Below are 17,321 nucleotides of genomic sequence, written 5' to 3'. Positions count from 1 at the left end.
TATATGGACAGATCGATTGTGATGAATATGTCAAAATTAGGCGGTTAAATGGAGCAAGAATCATAGCGTGATAGCAGTATGATATAAATAAGAGGTTTGAATATCATTTCCTTAGCCTGGGGGGGGGGGGGGGCGGCGGGGGGTACTCCCTTATATGGGCTATAGAGGCATGTGTGGCCCCAAATGCTACGGGTTTTTAGCCGTTTTGGTCAAATAAGGTATCGATTTTGGCTAAAATGTAAAAAGGCTATTTTGGTCTCAGATGGGGTATGGCTTTTGCACTCTAGTCTTGAACTGGGTATGGTTCTTAGAAGACGCTACCTTTTCGTCATTATCAATAAGACCATCGACAAAAGCCCTTCGCAATGCCTTTAACATCGGTCTGAACTAGGAAATTAATAATAAGGTAGCTGGTCTGAAACAGGATATTGATTTTGGGTCTGGCCTTAAACACGATATCAAATTTTTGGTCAGGTCACAAATACGTTCAGGAAAATTGCAGATTTTGGTCTTAAATGAGGTAAGGGTTTTGGGAAGCGGACCGCATACCCTCACCCGATTTTTCTGGAAGTACCCCCCGGGTCCCTGAGGCAGCTGATTTAACTTGTGATTTAATTTTTCACATTCTCTCAGCAGAAAACAATACGGCAGGATTTGGCAGAAACCAGAGCTCGAGCTAAATACTGCTTAAGTTCGACGGATGGCCATCTTGTTCTTCTTTTTAAATGGAGTTGTCTTTCTGTTTCTCGCCAAAGGCACCGTCAAATAAATTGTTTAGCTTAGCGGTAGGTGATTTCATAAGCAGTAGGCGATATCGTAACTTTGTTCATCAATGGAGTTTCTGACCATAATTGTGTTAATGAAAGTCATTACTGGTACACCTGGTTTTAAATGATTATTTTTCTTGCATATTCCACCTAAAAATATCATTAGTAATGGAAAAAAAGCTTTTAAGCCGGTTTTACAACCGGTGGGCGTCTTGGTTATAGATGCGATTCAATCTTTCCAGAAAAACTGTCGTGGTAAAATTATTGAAGATCTTAAATCGCCGAAAGCAAAGGGCGCTGGTTGCTATTAAACCAAGTTTTGCTGCCTTCCTAACGTAACTTTTGGGACTTTGATATCACTACAAACGTGTACGTTCTAATATGTCGGAAACTAAATGTGTTAAAACTGTTGTAAATGTTTTATTTAAAAGAAACACACTATCAGAAATTCTATACATTTGTTCCCAGTATTTATTGATTTTCAGATTGTGCTCTTAATAACAAGGTTCTTTATTCCAAGCCGAGCAACTTTAGAGAGTCGCTTTATTTGAAATATGATAACCGTAGAATCAGTTTTAACTCCGCTTTGGAAGGGTCGCTACTTTCGCATAAAAGTGGAGAGGGGAGCTCGTTGCATTCAAAATTTCAAGTGGGATACAGTTAGTGTGTTCATTTCTTTCTTCCATAAGGATGACATTATATTCTTGACATGTTTCTTTTTTGTACCTGCTGACAAAGCTTTAATAAACACAGTACGTCAGTTTGTTAGTTGAAAGTCAGTTTGGATAGATTGACTGAGGCATTAATGTCACGTTTTCGACGTGAATACTAAGAACTGGGCATCCTGCTGCCGTGACATCAGCATGATATCAATTTGTAGATTGCCAATCTTTACCTGGTGCAGCTGATAAGGCACTTCCTGTGACTGAAAGCGGTCGGTTACTGACAGATCTTTGGCAGAAAAAACAGAATGATATTAAATCCTCGGAAAATACAACAAGGGAACTCAGAACGTTCTACCCTGCTGTAAAGATTCAATCAGCCTGTTTCGTTTTTCACACGCTTGCAACTGTAAATTTGAATTAATTGACAATCAAGATTTATCAAGATCGAGAACACCATTTGATTACAAGAGCACCGTTTTAAAGTTTCGACCATGTCTGTGGCGAGTTCCAACTCTTCGGCAATTTCAACGGACGACGTAAGCACAAGCCACAGTTTTAAGGGCGTAATGGCTCAGCTCCTGCCAATTGCCGTCTCGATTATCATTGTAAACGGCGTAGTATTTCTGTTATTCGCCAAAGAAAAGCGCTTGAGGACACCGAGAAATTATTTATTGTTAAGTTTAGCCGTGTGCGACTTTATGACGGGGCTCATCAATGTTCCTCTTATCGTTATCGCTTTTTCTACCCCGCCAGATTTTATTTTGGGATTTTTCGTAGCTGCTCTGCATTACTTGGTCGTGGTGCTAGTGGCGTATCACATCTTTGCCATAACAGCGGAGAGATATTTCTCCATCGTTTATCCTTTTCGCCATCGGTGGAAGATGACAAAGAAATCCTCTCTCAAGATTGTTGGCGCCATTTGGACGGCAGCTGTGGTGATCGCCTTCCTACCTGTCGCGTGGTGGTTTCCAAGATTTCGCGTAAATTCACCACAGAACAACATTGCAACTGTGACACGCCAAATTCAAACAGGCCATACTGTATTCTGTATTGTTTTCGTGTTTTTAGTGCCGTATGTTTTCATTGTCTATTCTCAAGTTGTCATGTTCAAAACCATCAGAATTCGAAGGAAGACGCGAAGGGTTGGAAGAAAAAACTATGCTGGCTCGTCCGTCGCCCGGAAAGCTAAAGATATAATAAGATGTCTGATAATTTTCGCGTTTATGGCATTTCTTTTTGCTATCTGCTGGTTCCCTTGGTTTGTGATCAGCTTTTTCCAAGGTCTCTGGTTTCCTATAGGTGAAGACGCAAAGTTTATTTTAGAAGACTTCGCGCGAGCATTTCTCATCTTGAAGTATCTCACCTCAATTTTTAATCCTCTTCTTTATACATTTCTCAAGAGAGACTTCCTGGACGCGTTCAAGGCTATTATTTTAAGAAGGAAAATTCAACCGAGGAACGGTGAAACACCAACAGTGAGACTAGAAGTTTTAACACCTTACCGTACCGGGAATTCAAAATGCACTCGAGCTGACTCATCAACGGCAATGGAAGAGGATGTCATTGAATATATAACAGTATTGTAGAAAATTGAACATTTTTCAACTTGAAGCTGGTACAGGCAAGAGGAAATGAAGGGTAACACAGTTAATCCCCCATATTATCTCTCAAGCTATTTTTAGATGTGGTATCTAGTCGTCCCATGGATAATGCTACCGTACGCGTTAAGCCCCTGCCAAACGATCGCAACATTTCAACGCAACATATCGCAACTTTGTTGGGCGCAACATGTAGCGCAACATACATGTTGTGCGCGTTTGGCCACCTGTTGTGATGTGTTGACCTGTGTTGCGACATGTTGAGTGTTGTTGGCTCAAGTTTCAAAATGGTCGCTCTTCTCTTGTGGCTTAGCTTGCACGCGCGACGAAACGGTGACCCTGATTATAATGGTATAGATCAATACGTCCTTGCTAAATTACGGTAAACATCAGATTCGTTTTTATAGTTGAACAGAAGACATGAAGTAAAGATTTCAAGGTACAAAGTTCGATGTAACGTCGTCAAACACGAGAGACAGTATTTATAATCTCGTCCAAACAACATAGAGAGAGCTGAATGTATGACGAGCAATACAGGATCAAAGTGTACGTGACAAAAAGATACGATGAAACTCTTCTCGTGTGTTTGATGTATCTCAGGCTCCTGATATAATAATTAAAACTAAGTAGTATGTGGAGAAATAAAAAAGGGGCGTCCTTGGCACGACCAGGACTTTCAACGACCATGTCGTTTAAACAGACGATCGCGGCTGATAGCATTCGCAGCAGAGTCGGGGCCCATCTAGCCTTTAACTATGCAAACCATAACTAGACTTAAGAAATCCTAGTTCAACCAAGCAATATAATCAAGCAAACGTTCTCTAGCTCTAGAATAAGGAGACTACTGGCAGTCGGTCTTTTTACTTAGGGTCAGACGAGTGTTGCAGGAAGGGCTGTATGCATGGGCGTAAAGGGGTTGAGGCGAGTGCCGCGCCTAGTACCTCGAAGTAAGTCGCGATGAATGCCTCGCCCATGACTCGTACCCAATCCCTTCTCTAGTCTGAAACCTCTCGCCTGATTTCGAGAGAAAAACAGACTGACAGTAATCTATTGTATATTTGACCACAATTGCTACTAATCTCGCAATTTGATTGGCTAATTTGCCGTTGTCGATATGTCACGCAATGCCTTTTTCAGCTCGCGTTCGGAAAAACAAAAACACTTCTTTGACGTTTTCTTTTTTGGTAAAAAACAAATCGAAATGTGGTTTAGCGTGGTCTGTACTCTTATCGACAACGATACGCGTCATCACAGTGGTCAAAATGTTGTGGACTCAAGAGGCGCAGGCGAGTGAGTCCACAGACCACGCTAAGCCTCATTCGATTTGTTAAGCATATAGGTCGCGAAGCTGAAGAATAAGCACGCATGTACCAAGAGATTTTGATCTGATAACCTCTTGATGTGTACGTATAAAGATTCGCTAGAATTATTGAATCAAACAAGGCCATTACTATGAACGAGTGAGACAATCTCAGATGTGCAGAGTGCAATTATATTGCTCCGTGAAGTACTCTACCCCTGCTCAGTTCACTTCCGGTTTGTATTTGCCTTGGTAGTCTGCTAGGACTTTTCCCCTTAGCAGTGTGTATGTTTCATGGTTGTATTTTCATTCCAGGTCCAAAAATCACCTACAGTTACTGTTTTTCATGACAGTCTTTAAATTTTACTTTGCTGTTTTACGTTGTTTTACGTCCATTTTAAATTCAACATTACGTTTAAGCAGCAAGCATAACAATTTAGCTTTTTACGCCAACTTTGTAACACGCCAAAACACACGGAAGATGTACTTTTTTTTTTTCTTTCGCCTCTGGAGATATATAAAAGAAAGTTAAATATCTGATGAATAAATGGAAGAAAAACGATTTTGTTTTACTCAAAATGTAAATGTTTTTCACCGATAAACAAGAACTAATTTAATTATCAGAGAGTCACGGAATACCACGTTCTTTTTCTTTGGTTGGTGCCACCTTTGTTGTTAACAAAGCTTCTCGGCCAAATATTCATTTTTCGGACAATCTCTCAACCGCGGATATCATCAGTCGACATACCAGCCACCTGAAGGGGTTTATTTACTAAATATTCACATAATCCAGATTATGACAATTTACATCACAACAGCGCAACTTAGTTGGCTCGTCAGAGCGCAAAAAAGGACGATAAACAAAGCTGCGATTTGGCGTCTAGACAGTGGATTAGCATCCGGCGAAGCATACTCAGGCATGTACCTTTTTTTGAAAGGTATAGGGGGGTGTGAGGGTTTGGCAATTTTCTGGGACATGAAATTTTTCCTCACCTTTAGGTTGTGCATGATTTTCAGTGTTGGGCAATAGCTTGGGTAAGAGTTTGTTATTATTATTTTAAGTCAAACACAGGACCCATATGGTAGAAAGCACTTGCTCGATGTTTTTTCCCGTGACTGTCCATAACATGATTTTTTTAACAGTTTTTTCTGTGCAGGAATGTATTGGAAATTGCCTTCCCCGCCCCCCCCAACCCCCCACAAAAAATGGACATCCCGTGGCATGACAACACGTAGTACCTAACTGACCCATTCCTTATCGCTGTATAACAATATCAAAGTTTAAAAAATCAGTTCTTTTTTTTACCTTTTTTAAGTCGCTGCTATCATTTGTGCCCGATTATATTAATCTACGCGCTAAATAAGTTCAACTTTTGGCGGTGGTTAAAAAATTCGAGAGTAACCAGCAATTAGCAATCCACTAAGGATAATTAATTTCCGTAAATCGGACTGATAAATCTGATTTCCTTTTTTGAAATTAATTTCTTCATATTCTCTTCGATTCCGCTAGAAATAAGCTTAAACTTGATTTTATTTACACACAAAGCTAACATAATTTGACAGCTGTCATTTAAAATGACAATGCGACGAGTTTTAAGGCCCTCTAGCATGCAAATGGAATAATGAAATATTTGATCCAAGCTGGGATTAAATCTTTTTTGTGAATATTTCTTATTATTCTAATGTTGACGGGCCACGGGGGAGTTGAACAGTAGCATCCTAAACACGAACTGTGAAGCTTGATCTCGCTTCGGACAACAATAGAAACGTACACCTAAGTTATTTCATCATGCGAAAGGCACAGGTTTTTTTTGTGTGTATACTGGTAATCCATGGAGCTTTACTCGTTAACGGCGATATTGGTACGTATTGTAGGTAGAAATTTTAAAAGTGTTGATAGGGAAGGTTCCTTCAACGTTGGTTTCACCTTAAAATGATGACTCAACTGATCAAAGTTTCTTAAGATGCCTTTTATTTCTCAATTTAATAATTTCCAATTCTACTGTACAACGTCGAGAGATTAGAAATAAGTAGTTGTTCATGCACAGAGTTTTGTCTCTATTTATAAAGAGCTAGTTAATGTCCTTTGCGGTCTGCTGAAATGTCAGGCCAGACGATATGCTACAGTCAGCCATTCTCTTTTATCACACACCTGTGATCTGGGTTAGTATCAGTAACGTTCATCGAATTCCAAGGCAGGCTAAGGCAGATAGCAGAGGCCGGGTTTTGCTTTTTATGGCCCTAAATCTTAGAAATTTAATTATTCTAATGCCAAAATTAAAAGCCATGGTGAGCCAAGTTAACCCTGAAGAGGAGCAGATTGCGATCGTTTAATTACGGACAAAGGCGCAAATCAGGGCATCAATATTAGATATTTATAATAACAAGTTTTCTAGATTATCGATCATCACCGACTGGGCGAATCGTGTCTGAAATCCCGGCAATTGTTAATTTTTTGATCAGTGTTTGGGATGAAAACACCAGTCATGCATGTCCATGGAACTGTCACTCGAACACAAGAGGTTGGCGGAGATTATTCCTAATTAGGCCGAGGATATATTAATATTTCCCTCTCAGTATTTACAGAGTTTATTTATTCTGTTAAAAGTTACAAAACTTTTCTATTCGTCCCTAAGTTTCCCCACATATCCTGATATTTCAACGATACATTACTGATAGAATTTTAATGCAAAGTTAATTAAAAACCTAGAGCAATATTTACTTAGTTTTCAGAAAGTGCTGCTTGCTCGGTCAGATATCATGGGGTATACGACTGCTTGGCTATTCACTAACCCATATTCTAACTATTTAAGTTCACGTTTCTATTCATAACACAGTGACCATGGGTACTCCGTCTCTTAACAGGCAATATCTTTCTAAATACCCCGTTTTAATTTGACTTTTTTAACGAACCATTTAGGCCAAGCAACATCTTGAATACTGATGAGATTTTACACAATAACCTGCTCCCGCATATAATTAACGATGTTAATCAAGTCACTGATATGATTTCAAAGTTTAAAATCGTAAAGAAAGCTTTGTGACATTCTCTGAGACTAGGAACTCCGCTAAACTACAATACAAAAACTCATTTTTAATAGTTAACAAGGGCAGCACATTTCTATTGAGTTCATTTTTGGTAGCTAGGCAACGCGAAATCACTTCGAGCCACTAAAAAAAGATTAGTAACGACATTTATACCATTGAGAACACATAACGATATCGCTTCCTTTTTTCAGTCCGCCGAGACATGGGCAAAATTTTGCATGCGTTTGCCAGTTAAACACTGACACTTTTTTCGGGAATCCACTTTGAATACTTCTTTCCTTAGTTTTTACAAGTGTTCAGATCCGGCCATTAGAAATGATATATGCAGTTAGGTCATGTTTACAAGTGACCAAATGGATACGATCTAATAAGACTACTGAATCTTGAGGTGGATGTCAAGTCATCCCTCTTTTATCTGCCAAAAAAAAACAAATAGTCATAAAATAGAAATTAAATAGCAGCATACTGGAAATATGTCTCACAATTAAAATATATCTGTTCGTGCACAGCAGCCATCTTTTGCTAAACACTAGTTTTCCGTGCAAATTCGATCACTGACAAATTCATAAACATGTGCAAAATTTTCATGCATCCCCACATAACAGTAAACTTGGCCTCGGGTACACGCCAAAAAGAAAAAAAAATGTTTACCATTAAGTGGCTCCCCATAGTTTTACGATCGCACGCGCACTTAGGACGAAAGCTCAAGTAATCTGCGCACGCCCAACGGAAAACGTCAGTGTTTTTCGATATTTTATGACGTCAACATGAGCACAAAAAGCAAAACTGACAATGAATTTTCTCGCGTTTCCTAGAGTGAAACTCCGTAAAATTTAGCAGACTGGTAATAAATATTTTACTTTAGTTGCAACTCTTTTTTCAGCGAAATCTACCTGACCAGTTTTTCTTTTTTCGCAACGGTAAAAGACATAAATTTGCAAAAATCTAAAACAAACTGCCAGTAAAAACCCTACTTTTTTGTGTTTAGAATTCGTATCCCGCCGTATTCAATGTGCTGTAAAAATTTTGGAAAATTTCACCGAGGCAATTCAAGAAAATTACAAATAGAGCCATAAAAACGGTAAACAACGCATTCCTTCGGGCATTTATAATTCAACATTAAAAGCCAAGATTTTAAGAGAGATGATAGTAAATCAACATATCATCATTGCTTATTACATTTGATTAGTTTGAAAGGACTGGGTGTAAAAACGAATGCAAAAACAGCTGATTCAAAGTATGACACTAGCGCGCACAACGTGATAAATGATTAGCCTATGGAGCCACCTTAAGTGCACACAGCGGATAGAGACTTCTGTTACGTTGTTAAGATTTGTGAGAGAATGTGTATAACGCACGTTCTTTATCCGCATTTGATCGTTGTTGATGTTGTGGTGGTTTTATTTTCAGTCTGTCAGGACCTAGTGGAAGAGATTATATGCATAGAGGAGAAAGCAGGTGGAAATTGTGATGAATATCCTTGGAATGCAAAATGCCGTAAAACTTGTGGGCGCTGTGGTAAGTTCAAAACGAATAACTTATGATTGATGTCGAGGAGTTTCAACCTCAAGGAATGTACATAGTGTAAAAAATTATTCTTGAAGACATTTAGATGAAAACAACAACAACAACAACAACAACATGTACAACAGCAACAAAGTGGCTACGACACGTGAGCGTAGCCACAAAAACTGTTGTTGTTGTTATGGCTTTTTCAGTGACAGTGGCGAAATACTGTACCGAGAAAATGGGAAAGAAAAAGTGATCAACCGTTCCAATTCCACCGCCTCTTATTCAGGTCCCGTCCACATTCCGCAGGAGAAATTTCAAAATGCAGCTCTATTTTTCCGGTTAGGCACTGATCCGTAATGAAAACGGAGCTTTTCCAAAACGCTCTTCGAAGCAGAGGAATTTGAAAACGTCGGCTTTTCGTTTCACGTGTGGACGGAAAACATTTTTGAAAAAGGCCGTTTTCGAAAACGATGGCGTGAAGGTAATCATGTGATATCCTTGACCAAGTTTTCCTCAAACTCAAATTCAAAACGACCGGTGACGTGCTTGTTGCGTCTTTTAGATTCCTCCGGCGTAGTGAGGACGGAAAACATTTGATGCGTTTTCGGAGTGAAATCTCCGTATTCAAGTTTCTCCGGTGCGGTGTTAAGACCGGGCACAGTATCACAGCTCGAATAACTGCAGCAAGTTCTAGTGTTGATTGCATATTATTTACTTTCTAATGAAAAAAGTTCGTGTAGTCGCCTAAATTCATTGTCTCCTGATTACTTGGCCTCTCTATATCTTGCAAAAGAGTTTGCCGAAGGTTTCCCTGGCGATCTGGCGAACTTCAGGTATTCTCCAACAATACAATGCTGGGTTAAATGAGGAATTGGCAAAGACGAATACCAAAGAAATATGTACCCAAAGTGATAGCGTAGCGTTTTGTTCAGATCTTCGAGCAGCTACGGACAAACACAGGTAAGGCGTATAGCACAGGAGGAGAAAAACAAACACGTAAATTGTGCTTGTGACTGTTTTCTTGTAACGTCCTAAATGGCATGCTGCGTTTCCTTGTACTTGATTGGCATTGAGCCCGACTTGAAATTGCCGCACCAACATGAACACCCGGATGTAGGAGACACATGCGATAGTGATACATGAAATCAAGAGTGTGTTTCTGAAAATTCTATGAAGTGCTATATTCCAGATCCACACCGTCGACAAAAAGGCACATAAAACCCAAATAAAGGCGAGGAGAGTGAATGTCTTCCTCAAAGTAGCAAATTGGCGGTATCGTATGCGCAGCTGGATGGCGAAAAATCTGTCTAAAGCGATAGAAGTCGTGGTTACAAATGAAACCGCTGCAATAAAGTACCCGATTGTGTTGTACACCACTTGAATGACGCAAAAAGAGTTCATGTTCTTAGTTAACGCAATGTAGTTTGACGCTAAGAACAAAGGCTGCACAACTAAACCAACACCAAGGTCGGAGAGTACCAGGTTTCGAAGAAGTGCCTTAAATGGCGGATGCAAAGAACGACATTTCCACAAACAGAACAACATTATGAAGTTTCCAACGATGGAAGTAAGCAAGAACGGAATAGTGACTAAACAGCTTACTGTATACGCTGTTCGGAAAGCGTCGACGTCATTAAAAGCCTTTTTGATGTGAGGAAAACAAAAATCTTCTGGTTTCATTGTGTAACCTTGATTGAACACGAAGTTTCTGCATATGTTGTCCTTCAATATTGGTTACAGAAGATACAACTGTACACCTGCGAGATTTCCAGGATTACACCTTTCAAATATAAGTAATACAATTCATTATGTTTCACCCCCAAACTGTCTATTTTTTCTCTTAAATTAATTACATTATCCTGTGTAATCCCCCACTCTGTCTGAGTGATTGATAATTTCTGAAAATTTCAAGTAAAAATGATAATTCGCGTTTTCATCTCCGCTTTAAGGCAAAGAAATAAATAAAAGCAATTAAGTATCAACTGTTACGCTTCAAAGTGCTACTGAAGCAACTATGCAACAATTTCTTAATTGAACAGCTTGAAATTCTATTTATTTCGTGAAAAACCTTTTTTGTTTAGGGAAATGGCATACGCTTGCTAAGCTATATATGAGGATTTCATGTCGCGATGAGAATTTAGCAGAAACATTCGGTTTGTTAGGAAATTGTAAAACAGAAATATTGAGGTTGTTTTTTATTAAGGAAACCATTTCCCCGGGATATTAACAGCTGTTACGATTCAAAAAGTAATCTTCTTAATTCAGAATAATCACGGTCGATCCATTTTAAAATACTCAGTGTTCTACAGCTTTCATTTGAACGGTCTCATACTCAGATTCAAATTTTAGAACCATCTCAGGATTGCATGATAAACGGTAATTTGCTAGGCCCTGAAAATTGAAAGCATTTTTTTTTGAAAAAGATAATTGCGGAAAGATTCCAACCAAGACATGTTAACAAACAGAACCTTACTGTATTTACATGTAATTATCTTTCTTCCCAAAAATATATGGCAAGTAATCTGTTTAAGCTGTCTGTTTAATTATGGTGAAAATATTAATTTATATCTTAAAAGACTCATGTAAACGTAATGGTTTGTCTGCTCATATTTGAGAAAATGTCAAAATTAGAACTGCGGTGATATTCAACAATTTCCGTTTTCTAGAGAAAGCCCCATGAAAAATTAAGCTTGCAGATAAAATCAGTGGTCTTGGTCTGGTACAATTAAAAAAATACATATTTTGAATACAAAATGGGAATTACGAGAGCTGACTGAAATTCGCTGTGAAATAAGAAAACTTACTGGGAATTTGTATAATTTGGTCGACTTTTTAAATGTGATTTCTTATACTGCTCTCAATAATAACAAAAAATAATAATTACTCCTTCCATAAGATATTAAAATTGATACACGAAAGAAGACTAAAACTTTACAATTCTAAATATCGGTTAAAAATAGATGAAATTACAAAGTTAAAATCTTCAATCTAAAATTTGGATGAAAGTCCCAGAGCTTTCGTAGCTTTCCTCGAGGTGGTCTCCTTGCTCGAAATGAAGATTCGGTCCACATGTTACTGTACCTGGTCAAGAGATTATCAATCTCTTGACTCGGCATAAACTGATAGGGATACCGAATGGTCTTTGCGAGCATTTGCGAGCATACGAACAGTGCGTTTATTTTTGCGAACACGAGCAGTGATCAAATTTGTCTTGCGAGCAGCGAGCATTTCAGAAAATACAGATGGCGAGCAGCGAGAACTTCGTAAATTTTCCGCTAGCTGGAATCTCTCTTTTCAATTAAAAGGAAAAGTTGTTTTGCGCCAAGTAATCTGGCTGACACTTCCAAATTAGGACAATAAACACAACTCTAGAGGCAACATGCTAGGACCTTATCGTGGCTCAGCCAATCTCAGCTGCTTACTGCGCTAACAACCAGTATGCCTTGTTTGATTTCAAATTACGTCGCTTAGCTGCACGTAAGTCAGTGGATAAATGCTTAAGGAGATCTAAAGCCAGTTTCTTTCCACGAGAAGAAGCTAAATGCTACCAGACTCCAGAATCCGAGCATGCGAGCAGTGGCAAAAATTTCGAGAGCACGAGCGAGCGAGCACTCACCTAATTTTTACGAGCAATTCGAGCAAAGGCCCAATTTTGCGAGCACTTTTAAATTGAATGGGACCGTTCAATACCTCTACTGATGACATCGCTAGCCAGACTTGCATGGCAGTGATAATAATTTTAAGCGAAGTAACGCAGCGGTACGTTTAGACCGTACCGGGGTAACAACTTAGCTCTTTTTTCTTTCCACTTTCATGCAGATAAGTGTTACGATGCTAGCAACTTCATAACATGCGAGGGTGAACTGGAAAAAGGAAACTGTGGCGACATTGAAGTTGCGCATACGTGTAGTCGAACATGTGCAACTCTCTCCTGTACTGGTAACATACATGAGATTGTGCATCAGGTAACAAATTATGTTTCTTCTTTTTCTTCACGGGGCTGGGCCGTTTACAGGGAAAATGTTTTTTCCTTATAGTGCCACTATGATCAAATTCTCCATACCCATTTTTTTACATTTTCGCACACAATAGGTCTTTCCTAGATTTCTTGCCAAATTTCAATCTATTAGGAACATTAGAACTAATGTCGTTTGGACCTTTATTTCCGAGAATTTACGGCCGCCATTAATTTTCCTTGTTCCAAGTCTTGGTTGAGAATTTGAGAAAATGACGTCATTTTCTCAAAAATACCACACGGGTTGAAATTATAATAACAATTAGCACAGCAATTCGCATAAAGAGTAACAAAAACTTTGGCTCATATATTCGTGCAATTTTTTACATTAATTGTTATCATAATTTCAACCAGTGCGGTATTTTTGAGGAAATGACGTCATTTTCTCAAATTTTCAACCAAGACTTGGAACAAGGAAAATTAATGGCGGCCGTAAATTCTCGGAAATTAAGGTCCAAAAACCAGGAGTTTTAATGTTCGTAGAAAATTGAAATTTGGCAAGATGTCTAGGAAAGAGCTAATATGTACGAAAATGTAAAGAAATGGATATCGAGAATTTCATCATAGTGGCACTTTAACATTTAAGACCACATTTTGAAATGTGGCCTTTTTTTGTGGGCCTGGCATAGGTATTTATGAAAATAAAATAAAATACCAGCGTGAACGAGGAGCTGACCTGGTGTCTACCGAGAGACAATTTCAGCTTATATTAGTGGTCAGAGCGAGACTTGAACCCGCGATCTCCGGATTTCAAGTCCGGCGCCCTAACTACTGGACCACGCTGTCTCCTGCGCTCCTATGTATCGACCTACCAGAGATATTTCGGCGAACATTAATTTGCAAAAACGGTCGATTTAGGCTGTTTCCAGTCGCAGAACAAACATTCTAACCGAATTTAACGTTCCTTCTGTTTCTTAATCGGATATATCTACCTACGAGAATCAGTGTCGATCAGTGGCTTACTGTGTGTGTGGCATATCTTGTTCTTATTGATTGGTGTACCTTGTTTTTTTGTCTCTTATTGAGCGCTTTTAAAGCTAGCAGAGAGGGCCTCCCAAGGGAGGGGGAAAAGGAGTCATATATTCCCTTGATCCCTTGAATATTTGACTTTTTCTCCCTTGCCAGTCCCTGTTAATAAATTCTATTGTTCCCTGAAATCTTTTGTCAGAGTTTCCTTTAAGAGTAGGGATATCCTTTGTTCCCCCCATACCCCCCCCCCCGAATTAATCCCAAAAATATCCCTTGCTCCCTTGAAATAAATGATCCTGCTCGCTTGTTCCCCCAAACTCCTGGGAGGTCCTCAGTAGTGTGGCATGTTCCGGCCTGTCCCCGTTAGCAGCCATGGAGAACTCTGCCCGACCGCCTGCATGGAACACGGTCAAACAGTAGCCGTTGCCCCTTGATCGGTTGTAAGTCCTCCAGTGCTACTCGTTTTACGCTATCAAACGAAACGGAGGCTCTGGGGACGAGAATCCGACCTCCCATGATATTAATGTGTGGCCATCCATCTGTTCAAAGGGAAAAAAAGTGAATTTACTGTTGATGCTCTGATACTATCAGTTCCGGAAGTGAAAACTTTTTAGGGGCTGTCCAGTGGCATGCGTTTGTAATCACGAATTACTTACGCTCAATACGTCAGCCAGTCCCAAACGCCATGGCGTTCATTTTACCTGTATTTCACAAGGCTCGATTTCCAGCCGTTTTGTAAATCTACTTTCCCTACTCGCATCATGTAAGAGTGTTGATGAACCGGACTAGCAACGCGGCTAGGAAATCGAGCCAGGCATTTGAAAGAATCGCTAAAGATATCTTGTGGGGTAGACTTCCTTTGTTAGAGAATTGATAACAAAAAACTTGACAAAGACTACTGAAGGGTGATCATACAGTTTTTATTTGCTTTTTTTTATTCTAACATTTTTTTTTTTACTTGTTTTTACAGCACGATGAAGTGCGCTGATTACCTTATCATGACGCCATGACGTTTAAACCACTTCAATAACTTCACCAACTCTAATTTGAATGAATTATCTACATATATGGAGAAGAACAGGCCTCCTAGATCCCGAGCTCGTACCCAGTCGCTATTTACGGGTTAGATTGGATTTTCTCAAAGAGAAAACGGTCTGGACCGAGTGGAGCGCGCAGAGAGTTATGGGAAGAGGCGGGAAACCTTGCACTCTTCTCGTGACACCCCCACGCTTTAATCCACCCTAGTATCCAATCTTCTCTCGATCTGCCCGGATTACGTAAATAGCGACTGGGTACGAATCTGTTCTAGATCTGTATAATACGTTGACAAGTCTTTCACAAGTCGGCTAGTGTTCACAAATTTACTTGAATTCTCTAACATGTGGCAGATATGATTTTGTGAAGTCCGGTTTCTGTTCGACAAAAGAAAACAACTTCCCTTTGATTACATGACTTTGTAATGTTGATAAACAATAAAGCCAATTCGTTGACATTGGTAAGTTGAAATCAGTAATAAAAGTAGATATATAGAGTTACGTTTCGGGGGCCAAAAATAACCTGATTCTCACTATGTTAACCCGGCCATAAGTGACAAGCAATCTAGCTTTTGTCATTTGCGCACCTGCATGCATGAGTGTCCCGACGGGGCTGGGTACGAGGCTGCCTCTGCTGCACTCTTCTGCGCATGTGTGGCCATGCGCTTTTTATCTGATCCGATGGTTCACTTCTAAGAGTTTGTGGTGAATCACCACAAAAATTGGAGTTGTGCAACCCGGGTGAGAGTCATGATGTGCAAACATAAAAATTTAGGTGAACTATCACTTGATATCAACTAGCTTCTTTAAAATCTGTGTCTACTTTCAAAGAGCATTCTTCCTATGAATGAAGTGTTTTTGTATAAGCCTATTCGGTTTAACCCCGATCGTTGACACTTAGCTTTCATTAGACTACACCAGCCAAATGGTCCCTTGTCTTTTACACTCTTTCAACTGTGAACCCCTCCTCTTTTTGAAATATATCCAACGAACATTGAAAGATTGTTCAACTCTTTATAATCTTCTCTGGCTTTTAGCCTTTTCTCCGCCATGTTGAAATTAATCCATATGGGCATGCGTTTAACGGTTTTGTAAACCGCATGCCACTCGTATCATGGGCGCAGAATGTCGCGGATTTCTGTGCAACGAGGACTGAAACCCACCACTGCCCTGATTCGGAAGCGATACCTCTTCCCGTGTTTGCAACCAAGTTCTGAGTTTGTAACTTGTAGCCAAGAACAAAGCCTCCTGCTTTCAGTTCTCACCAGTACATGTAGTAACAAGAACAGAATCAAAAATACGTTCCTATTTAAAATTGTACAGTAGCATAGTTTCGATATGCTTTTGTGCCAGTTATTACAAGCCAGAATTTTTTTGATATTTGCCAATTTATCCAAATTAAAGCATTTGGAAGAAAAAAGACAGAACCGCGCGCACTAGCAGATCTTTTTGCTTCTGAAATTTTCTGCTGATGATTCAATGTCCAGACTTTGTACAGTTGATGAGATACATCAAAATTTGTTTGATTTTTCGAGCCGGCAAAAGAAATACAGGATACATGTATCATTATATGTAATAAAGCTTTCTGTGTTGAATTGAACCTCCTCATTATTGGTTAATCTTTGTTTACAATTAATATTTGCCTTATTAGCATGCGGACTTCAGCGTCTATCCGAGGTATAAACCTATTGGCTCTGATTATTGAAAGGCATGGAACGATAAACTGTCTCAAAAATACTTGAACGTGGTGTATCTATTATCGTTTGTGGGACGCGAGTTTTAAAATGTAAAATTCCGGAAAGAGCTCGCCGGTATGGCCTCATCATCAGCGCTTTTGCTCCTATATATTTTACGGTTTTTGAAAGCCAATACCTCCTCCTACCATGTTAACTCCAAAAAGCGACGATTTCTAGCAATATTACCATTTTTGTAACAGCATTTAGATTATACTGATGTAATGCGCTCATGTGGAGTCAATTCATATCTTGCATGATACCTCACATGTAGGGCAAAATGTAAATCGCACTGCCACGTATAAAAGTACAATGTAAGAACTTTAGTCTTTTTCAAGAGTCCGAAGTACACCTACACAAGCGCGCAAGTTCCAGGGTTTATTTCATCCAGACTTTTTCTGTTTAAATCGCAAGTTTCAATTTGACATTAAATTATCCGATTCAGTTGGTAGGCACTAATTTAGGACGACAATTTTAATGACAATACAATAACAGATCGGTGATAAACCGCCGGAAGGGTAATAGAACTTAAATTAACTACAGAAAGCTGTCAAAATATCATTGTTTTGACATTGATAGCTTTTAATTGACATTTCTACAAAGCCTACCATTGGAGAGTAATTGAAAGAGGTTGATAATAAAATCCACGAGTTTTATCTTGTTACGTTTATTAATACACA

The 17,321-nt window shown here is 39.2% G+C and overlaps 2 protein-coding genes across 3 annotated transcripts; both read left to right on the top strand.

The window, feature by feature from the left end:
• The first annotated feature begins 1,808 nt into the window (after positions 1-1,808).
• LOC145460511 (neuromedin-U receptor 2-like) lies at positions 1,809-4,087 on the top strand. The gene is made up of 2 exons (XM_081445355.1): positions 1,809-3,412; positions 3,538-4,087. The coding sequence occupies exon 1, from the start codon at positions 1,924-1,926 to the stop codon at positions 3,016-3,018; it is 1,095 nt and encodes a 364-aa protein (XP_081301481.1). The 5' UTR covers positions 1,809-1,923; the 3' UTR covers positions 3,019-3,412; positions 3,538-4,087.
• A 1,858-nt stretch (positions 4,088-5,945) lies between these two features.
• LOC145502821 (uncharacterized) lies at positions 5,946-16,321 on the top strand. 2 transcript variants are annotated; one of them, XM_081482213.1, is made up of 4 exons: positions 5,946-6,192; positions 8,789-8,896; positions 12,710-12,855; positions 14,845-16,321. In XM_081482213.1, exons 1-4 carry the CDS (start codon positions 6,120-6,122, stop codon positions 14,860-14,862), a joined length of 345 nt encoding a protein of 114 aa, XP_081338339.1. In that variant the 5' UTR covers positions 5,946-6,119; the 3' UTR covers positions 14,863-16,321. The 2 variants fall into 2 exon arrangements, with proteins under 2 accessions (XP_081338339.1, XP_081338338.1); XM_081482212.1 differs by having other exon boundaries at positions 12,710-16,321.
• The last annotated feature ends 1,000 nt before the right edge of the window (positions 16,322-17,321 follow it).

This window comes from Orbicella franksi, chromosome 11 (genome assembly GCF_964199315.1).
Source record: "Orbicella franksi chromosome 11, jaOrbFran1.1, whole genome shotgun sequence".
Lineage (NCBI taxonomy): Eukaryota > Metazoa > Cnidaria > Anthozoa > Scleractinia > Merulinidae > Orbicella > Orbicella franksi.
Note: the sequence above shows the minus strand (reverse complement) of the source record. Positions and strands in the feature narration are given on the sequence as shown.

Bases quoted from the DNA above. Each gene is read 5' to 3' on its own strand.
- LOC145460511 (XM_081445355.1), top strand. From the start codon at position 1,924: ATGTCTGTGGCGAGTTCCAACTCTTCGGCAATTTCAACGGACGACGTA.
- LOC145502821 (XM_081482212.1), top strand. From the start codon at position 6,120: ATGCGAAAGGCACAGGTTTTTTTTGTGTGTATACTGGTAATCCATGGA. The intron at 6,193-8,788 runs GTACGTATTGTA...TTTTATTTTCAG, and splicing joins ACTCGTTAACGGCGATATTG to TCTGTCAGGACCTAGTGGAA. The intron at 8,897-12,709 runs GTAAGTTCAAAA...ACTTTCATGCAG, and splicing joins TAAAACTTGTGGGCGCTGTG to ATAAGTGTTACGATGCTAGC.